General features: G+C 40.5%; 1 protein-coding gene across 6 annotated transcripts in view; it reads right to left on the bottom strand.

Moving 5' to 3' along the window:
* Positions 1-8,332, bottom strand: part of MAPK10 (mitogen-activated protein kinase 10) — a 565,285-nt gene extending 556,953 nt beyond the window's left edge. For all 6 annotated transcript variants that reach the window (XM_019525840.1, XM_019525842.1, XM_019525845.1 and 3 more), the window contains exons 1-2: positions 8,277-8,332; positions 7,985-8,073 (exon numbers count right to left, since the gene is read on the bottom strand). In XM_019525840.1, the coding sequence (XP_019381385.1) occupies positions 7,985-7,987 (3 nt within the window). In that variant the 5' untranslated portion in view covers positions 7,988-8,073; positions 8,277-8,332. The remainder of the gene's footprint in view (positions 1-7,984; positions 8,074-8,276) is intronic.
* Between the last annotated feature and the right edge of the window lie 1,145 nt (positions 8,333-9,477).

Genomic DNA, 9,477 nt, shown 5'->3' with positions numbered 1-9,477 from the left:
TTTTTTTTTTTTTTTTTTTTTTTTTTTTTTTTTTTAAAGACATTTGGCAACCCTACTTTCATTGAATCTGTCATCTTGAATATTTGGATTGCCACACCCCTTGTCCTAAATTTTTTTCATACTCTCTCATTTCTCTCCTAAATGAAAATGAATTCCCCGAGCTGTGTAACATTAAGCCCAGAACATATTCCTTTATAGGATGCAGGAGGCAAAAATGTCAATCAAGTTTGCAGATAACACAAAACTGGAAGGAGTTGCAAACACTTTATAGAATATAATCCAAATTCAAGGGGAAACTAGCTTGGAGAAAACAACTACTCTAACAAAGAGAACCAGAAGGTTTGAACACAGAGAAGACATACCAATTTTATAACTATAGAACAGATAACTTGTTTTGCAGCAGCACTGCCAAGAAAAATCTAGGCATTCTGGCAGATCACAAAGCCAATGCAAGTCAGCAATATAAAAAAAGCAATGTTAGGTTATATAGATGCTTGCAAGATATAGGAGGCGATAATCCTGTTCTCCTTGCTGCTGGTTAAGGCTCAGCTGCAACACTGGAATGCAAGCAATGAGGAAAGGTATGTTTTGCTTAAAGAAAAACAGATGGGATGGGGGAGGGGGCGGGAAATAATACCAATTTTCAAATATATTTTATAGGCTGCCATAAAGAAATGGAAGTTGAAAAATATATATACACACTTCTCATTCATTCCTTCAGGGAGGGCAGAGCAAGAAGCAATGGGTTTAAACTGCAGCAAAATCAGATTTAGATAAATCAAGGAAACTTTCCTAATCATAAGAATAGTAAGCTGATAGGACAAGCTACTTACTGAGGCTGTGGGATCTTCTTCATTGTGGTTTTTCAGAAGAAGCTAGTTAGTTAGAAACATGCTTGAGATGACTTAGACAAAGCAAACCTTGCATCTGTGAAAGGGGTTAGACTAAATGGCCCAGAAGGGCCTCTAATTGTATCTTCTAACTATATAGCTTGTCTCCTTAGCTCAAGATAAGCTATCCCCAACTCACATGTATGATAGTACAAACAGAGAATAGCTTACTTATGAGAAAGGCACTTGAGGCCATGCCAGAAGCTGTATTAAAGTCCAGGTATACCATGTCCACCAAATTTCCACTGCCTTGTCACTTGGCACCAAACTAGTTATATGCTGACAAGTGGTTTACAACAATGCTTTTAAGAGTTGAAGAATTCACACCTTTTCAGAGCAGGCATCATTAACAAAAAATCTGAGACAACCACCAAAATCTGCCCCTCCTGAGCCACTACAGTTTATACTTGTGGTACCTTTTCAGCCAGCTGCCATTCACTTCACGTGCCATTTCAGTCTGCTCAGCTGATGCTAGTCCTACATGCTACCAAACTGATGTCTGGTAGAAGTATTCACTTGTTTCTGTTACACACTGACTCATTTGAGGGAAAAAATAGGTTACCTAAAAAAATTTTAAAATGTTTGGAGTCGGCAAAAAAAATTGTATCGGACATCTCAAAAACATTAACATTTCCCTCTCCCACCACATAGCTACAATAGAACCTCAGTGGATGAATTTAGAGACACTATCAAGATAAAAAAATTGAATATTCAAAATCTTCCTTACCTACATTTTTAATGATATTAGAGATTAGTAAAGGTGCACAATCTCATTTGCTTTTCCTCACCATCCCAGCTGCTCATTTACTGGCACATCCCTCAGTCCAGATGGTGAACCTGGATGGGTCGATTTAGTACCAGTTTCACTTTCTGTTCCTAGTCACACCTGAGAAAATCTGAATGCTGCTATAATCAAGAGAAAAAATAGAATTGATGTCAAGAAATAAGACTCCTTATTCGCTGACTCGCACAAGCAGCTCATAAAGAGACATGGAGGTAATTATTGTGAACCATGGCATAGGCTTGTGGATACCACCAAGTCCATAACACTGTATGCATATATTTTATAGTGCTTCACAACCTTTCCAAAATTATATTGCCTTGCCATGCCATTTGTTGCTTGTACAATGCAGCAGTCATAAGAGACAGATTTGGGAATAGGCAGCATTGAGTTATTTTGACTGAAAGTAACCATTGAAAAAGGACACATCTCTAACAGTGCCCCACACCACACTGGCATGGGGCACTGTTTTATCAAAAGAGAGCACTATTTTTAAAAAATTCCATTGCGACTCACCACAGCTTCTACTATGCTTCATCTATAGGAAATGATTCAAAGGGGCCAACTTCATGCATGGATTGCCATGGCAGATATCTGAGTCTGACCTGCTGTTGGTACAAATTTCTAATACTAGCCCTATACACAAAAAACAGAGAGAAACAAACATGGTGTTTGTTTTATCTTTTAAAAGTCAGTGTACCAAAAATAGAAAGCTAGAATAGAAGAACAAGGAAAATCCTAGCCAACCTGAAACACTGACAGTAGCCCATTGTTTTGTGTGTATGATCATAATCAGTCATGATCAGTAAACTTGGAATGCTAATTAAAAATGCTAGAAGAGTGACTTAAAAGTCATGAGATTCTTTTTTTTTTTTAATAATTAGAATTTGTCTTTTCACTTTTGAGATTTTAGGATACTCACAGGTTTGATTTGCAGGCTTCTCTGAAATCATGAGGACTAGGAGCTTTCATTAAAAAGTTAAAAGATTCTCACATAAACATCTGTCTCCATGACCTGGGGTTTTAAGTTAAACTTCTGATTATCACAGGTTTGGATTAAATTAAAAAAATTGACAATACTATTGCTAAGAACATATTTTAAGAAAGTATATGAAGTGTTGTATGCATGTGATATGAACTGTGGAATTTTTTATCACTACTATAAAAAAACATCAAAATGCTGTATTATAAATTGACAAAAAGTACCCCTCCCCCCCCAAAATGTCAAAGTCCCTTCAGTTAGGATTTAAATTAACACAGGCAAATTCAAAAGAAGAACAATTCAAATCCAGAGAAGGTGGGGAGATACAGTCTGTGATAAAAAGGAGAGGGGCTCATCAGTATGTAGCCATTTATGTCCATATCTACTTTAGGGATTTCTAATACATCTGTCAGTTTGGTGTCATTGCTTATCAAAGTTATCACTTTCATGCCTAAAAACTGGAAAGACTTCCAAATACCAAAACAGGTAGCTCATGTCAAGCAGAAAGCTAATCTAGGACAGTATCAATGAGCCCACTAAGGCTGAGGCAAAGTTTTCTTTCCATTCATTCAGAACTACACACAGTTCCAAAGAGGATTTCACTGCGACTGCCCAGTGAAATAAGAATAGCCCATCAGGGTTCCTCATGAGAAGATATTTTTCTTAACTACAGGGGAGCCCCCTTTTTTTAAACTTCAGTGCATTAGGGCAAAAATCTACCCTGACTCGCACCATGAGATCAATAGTGTCAACGCACAAAAATATTTGGTTCCTTAGGATGAAATCATGCCCTCTTTGATGCCAGTGGTTAAACTTCCCCTGATTTCAGTGGATACTGGATTTCAAATGAGAATTATTTTCACTATTTATTTTCTGTGCTCTAGTGATGCCAGTGGTACTCCAACAATAGCGCAATGGTAACATATCCCACCAGCATAGCAGTGTCATTACTCCTGCCAGTAGGGTTTAACCAAGCTGCACAGAATCCACTTGCTTTCACATCCCTTCACCCATAGCTGGAGCTGAGATGAACACTTTGAAGTCACAGCTAAAGGACTGTGCCAAAAATACCATTGCATTTTTTTTTTAAAAAAGGGTGGAATGGTGGGGAGCAAGAAAGATCAGGGACTAGTGAACCTATGCAATTCTCTTACCTGCTACCATTACTAACAAATAACCAGAAAAATGTCCTTAAAGCTTGCTAACAGCAGTGCTACTCTCCTCAGGCTAAAATTTGGTATATACAGCTCTACCCCAAGAAAGACTGTCATGATACAGCCACGCCAGGGATGGCTGTGATGCCCCTAGGGCACCGTGAACATGCTGGCTCCACCCTGTGGGCACCTAGTCTTGCCTGCCACATCTTGCTGGTATAAATGTGGAATCGGTAGGTTGCCCTTGGGTTGCTGCTCAGTCACAGTCCTGACAGACTCCTCTAAAACCTGTGGGTTGTTAGACTCCTTACTGGATCCCACACTCAGGAGGTGCCTTACAGTATACCCCAAGCCTTATGGGCTAGATGCATGGCTCCAACACTGCCCCATGCCTCACAGATGGTATTAAAACATTGTCCCTTTGAGGCCTTAATCTAGCTCAGCCTTCTGTTGTCACTGGGCCCTTGGCCCCTAGCTGCATGCCTTCACTTGCACCAGGGCTCTACATGGTAGTGTGCCCCAAATAAGGCCTCCTCCTCCCCTATAGCCTCAGTCAGGTCCACTGGTAGGAAAACAACAACATAAATATGAACCCCTGGGCTACAACATAATGAGTAAATAATACCAATGAATGAAGACTACACTCTGCACCCTTAAGAGGGCCAGTTTCCCCCTCAAGCAATGTATGCCTCTTATCCCCAGGTACTTTAGGAGCTCCTAGAGCCCATTAGTTTTACCAGCAGCTGGACAGGCAGCCTAGCATGTCCATAGAGCTTCTTTGCACAAACTCCTTCCCCCTTGGCTGCTGCCAAAGAACTGACCGCCTCTAGCCCCAGCCCAGGGGCTTATCTGTGACCAGAGCCCTGCCTTCTTCTGGTCAGGTGATCAAGTGCAGGTGCAAGCTAATTCCCTTATTAGCCTGCTGCCTCAGCAGCTTGCACCTGTGGGGGTTCTGTCTGGCTCCTAGGGCCCTCTCTCTAGGCAGTTTTTGCCCTTAAAGGAGCAGGCACATCTTAGAGCCCTACAACAGACTTTTTTCCCCATCTTCCAAACTTCTAAAAATATGGTATTCAGTAAAGTTAAATCCAACCTCCCCATCCCTACCTGCTATCTTGCTTTGGATCGGCACATGAACTAGTGTCTCAACATACAGGATCCCCAAAATCTGATATTACACAGTAATTAAAATGAAGTTGTACTTTGCTTTCAGTCACCAACAAGGTTTCTTCATGACAATAGACTTTATGTTCCTCTGAAGGACTATTGTTCCCATAATTCTCTGCCTCCATAGATGGTGCTATAGTAAGCAGCAACAACAAAAAACCCAACACATGACAGTTTGCAGCAAATACAGTGCTGTTTTTGATTAATGCTACATCTAGTCCTTTCTGGGAGGCTATTTTTCTTTCAGGGTAGCCCAGTTCATAACAGCAGACTCCAAAGAACCTGCTGTTAGGAAAACAAAGTATGGATGTAAGCAGGAAGCCAAATTGCATTTGTTTTGTTTTCATGGTTCAATGAAGTGTCTCTCTTTTTCATCCTTTCCATTGGCCTGATAATACAAGCAAGCAGCAAGACATGTAGCAAAGTAATCATTTGATTTCTGAGCCATCTTTTCCACTAGGGCTACTATGAATTCGAATGTTACAAGGATAATGGGAGGTTTAAGAGATTTGGGATCCTCTCTCCCTTAAAAAGCACATCAGTGCATTATTTTGCTTTTGTTGTTCATCAGCACGATGATTACCGTTTCTATGAACCATCATAAGAATGGTATTAATTTGCACTGTATTGTAGTTTGAGAGAGAGAGATTTAATATTCTAAATCTAGACCAAATGTTCTTAATACATTTGCCCCTGTAATTAGTTACTTAAAAACAGTATCATGCAGTATGTTAGATTAATACATAAATCCTACTTTCAAGGAGCCTGTTTTGCTCCCCCTGAAGTCAAGAAGAGTTTTGAAACAGACTGCAACCCAGCACTGGGCCCCATGACAATCAATAAGAATACCACGTTACAGAAAATTTGATAGATCATCTACTGTTTTTGAAAGACATTTTTAATATCAAGTCACCAGTCAGCAGCTTTTTGCTTCCACCCTCCCCCGCCACAGTTTCTGACTCAGTTTTAGTTTTTCATTTGAAGCTACAAACATGCCAATTATGGACAGCAAAAAACACACACTCATCTTTGGGGTCTGTTCACAAACAGACTCTTCTAGCACATAAATACAATGGGAGATGCCATGATTTAATATCAAGCAGGTAAGCAACATCAGGTGAAGGCAGCTAAATTTTTCAGGTTAAATACTTTTTTCCCCTTGTTCCCTTCAGAATGGTTCCTGGCATCATAAAGCTCCCCACAAAAAGCATGCCAACAACAGACCCTGACAAACTATGCAGGCTCTGAAACAGACGGATATGGCTATGTGCTGGTGTCAGAAAGAAAATGCTGTTTAAGAGCTGAGGTCAAATCATCCGTGTCATTCACATTTGTGCCCCTAACAGAGAATGATATTGTTCCATCCAACAAAATAGGTATTTTTATGCCACTTTTAGGAGCAGAACAACACAGCAGGCAAGGAAATAGCAGGGAAAAGATAACACTTAACTCCAGCAGAGTTGATGTCACTGGCTACACAGTAAGGTTCTGAAGCGAGGTCAGAAGATCATTGGGTTCCTACACTTCATTGCCCCAAGGTTTATTAGACTCCAGCGTGTTTGGTTAGGGCCAACTACAAACTCAACCAGTATACCATGTGTGACCGTATCAAGCTCTCTCATCCTCTTCTTTTTTATTGGCCTTGCATGACAAGGTCTATGTCCTACAGCAGGCTGATTTCAACAAGGTTCCCTGATTTGGTACGTCTTGCCATGTTAATTCATATTTTTCACTAAGCACTGCTCATCTGTGTCCTCATTTCCCTTTTTAAAAACTGTGTTTTCAAAAAAAATGTTTAGTTTGTCTGTAAGCAGGTCTCTGCAAAAGTCAAGGCAACCAAATCCAAGGAGGGGAAGCCTGCATTGAGGATACAGTGAGGCTATGCAGCAAAAAGGACCCATGTAAACAAGCTTACAATCACTCATGATTAATACTAAGGACCATGCCTGTTCTGATTCACTAGGAAAACAGCTCTCTTTTTAAGCAATACTATGGCATTCACTGTTGAAGAGAAATGCATATTATTTTTAATAAGGCCTCTTTGCAGGAGGAAAAAAAAAGCAACATTAACATTTTTTGTTGCATTGGCTGAGCTGCCAGAGCCATTTGAAGACTTTTCCTGTAAAGCCAGATTGATTTCACTGCAGTCCCAAAGAAATTGTTAAATTCTCTGCTGCAAAATAATTGTTCGGTTATGTGCTAGAAACAGTTTTCCTAAGGGATCATGCTGATTCCATAAAATATAGCAGTTTTGTGTTCAGTTCCATCTGGGAGTCATGTACTAGAGAATGCCTACCTTAAGAGACCACTTCTTTAAGGAGACCTCTTTAGTCTGCCTATAATTTCTACCACCACCTTCCTTCCACGTACATCCCAACACCACAATATTCTAAAGAGTTTTTTCTCCTCCTTCTTTCAGCCTCTTCTACATCCCATACCTCTGCAAGAGGCCAATGATTTTAGCTTCTGGGTTGTAAACTTGTTTATTAATATCCATTATTTAAAAAAATATATTCACTATGTATTTTATATAGCTTTATACAGGCAGACACCCAAAACAAATATATGCTTTGCCAAATTAAAAATCAAGATGCATCTCCCTTTAAAAAAAAAAGAAAAAAGAGCCACAGCAGTTTCAGAGGTGATGGAGCCGAGTATAGCACTACTGTTTACATGCACCAGCTGTTAAAACGCTATCGTTGCTGTCCGCGCTGCTTTACCTCTGCACTGCTCTTAAAAAAAATTTAAAAAAAATTAAAAAACAAAAACAAAACAAAACAAAAAACACACACGCTACCAATCACCTAAAGAGCCCAAACACAAATGCTCACATGCACAAGAATACAGGAAAATAATGGTCATCCAGCCATAAACTGCCTTCTTGCCTCTGTTAGCAGTTTACTTCATTTACCTGGCTCTCTTCCCCTCAGTTTTTTAAAAACAGCAAATCAATATTCATCACCCCACCCTGCAAAGGCAGGTTAGTCGCAAAATATTAGCATCAACCACCTACCATTCCGTGCCTGCGAACTAGTCTCCTTGTCCAGCCACCTTTCCCCCCAAACTGCAACCTTATGTGGTATTTTGTAACCACGTTCCAAACTGCAAAGAAGAAGAGACGGGTATTAAAAGAAATAAAATAAATGATGGGCAGGTGAATTCAAGGCAAGCCAACGTAAAAGAAAAAAATGTATGAAATAAAAGTTCATGGGGAGGGGGGATAAACGCAGAGGGGAGCAAAGCAGGCAAAATATATGATAATAATGAAATAAAGGAGAAGAAGAAAGAGTGGCTTGCTGAATCACCTTCTTTCACTGCCTGGAAACCATTGTGCAGCGTGATGCTGGCTGTACCATTGTGGAACCTACCAGAGGAGACAGGCAGAGGGCTTGGGGAATGGGGCTGCTATGGCAACTGAAAGGAACCCACATGACGTCAAAGCACATAGAGGTCCCAGAGGGGGGTTGGGAGGAGTGGAGAGAAGAGAAAAGTCTAATCTGCAGCTCCAGCTATTATATCTCCCAGTGAATCAGGGAATAGATCAGACTGCAAAGGGAAACTGAATAGCCTTCTGTAGCAGTCACCCCAGCAGCAGCACTGGTATCTGCAATAGCAGGGAGCTAATTCATACAAAGAATAGGTAATAATCAAAAGGAATCATCCGATTCCTGGCAGTTATGACCACTCCTTTGTACTGCCTGCTGAACACACACAGAGATAAAAGCAGACAGCCCTGAAAGCCACAATCAGCTGGGGTTCATTCAAGCTCTCGTCTCAATGAACGCAAACAACGAGGAGTTACTTTCCTTCCTTACGTAATTCCTTATGCTGTTCAGGACAAGTACAGGCCAGCACGACTGCTCAGCGAACAGAGCCCCATGGAAACTCAGGGGAAGAGGACTGTGCATTTGCTCTTCATTACCAGAATTCTCTGCTGATGATCCCAGGATTGATAACCTAGCAGCTCAAGAAAGCCAGGTGGTAGAGAGACGCTACTGCAATTTGACTTCATAGAGATCCTTAGGGTTTTTGGAGCTGCCTGCTTTGGGGGTTATACAGAACCAAGACCATTAACATTTAAAATAATAAATAGCTCACATCTTTCAGCAAGCAATTTTTGATTCTTATAAGCAGCAAAAGAAAAGGTGATCTTATGAAAACTGCACAAGTCTTGACTTCAGGAAGCCTTACTTCCATTTAGGGACTATAGCCAGTCTGAACAATTCCAAAAATCCTTATGTCAGCACACTAAGCCTGGAATGTTCTGTTTAAAATTGCCAAACTTCCGTCAAATCTGTAGCAAGGATCTGAGAAGACCTTGCCTAGATTCCTGGCAGATCTACCCTCGGATTGGGGACACTGGAAGTTCCCTGAAGATGCTCAGTTTAATTGAAGTTTGTATCAGTTTTCCTGCTAATAGCAGCAGTGAAGTTGAAAAGAATGTCCATTTCAGAAAGCAGCTTGCCAGTCCATGGAGCTTCTGGTTCACCAGACATGTTATTTTAA

The sequence above is a fragment of the Gavialis gangeticus genome, unplaced genomic scaffold (genome assembly GCF_001723915.1).
Source record: "Gavialis gangeticus isolate Ggan-Ray unplaced genomic scaffold, GavGan_comp1, whole genome shotgun sequence".
In the NCBI taxonomy this organism is placed as follows: Eukaryota; Metazoa; Chordata; order Crocodylia; family Gavialidae; genus Gavialis; species Gavialis gangeticus.
Note: the sequence above shows the minus strand (reverse complement) of the source record. Positions and strands in the feature narration are given on the sequence as shown.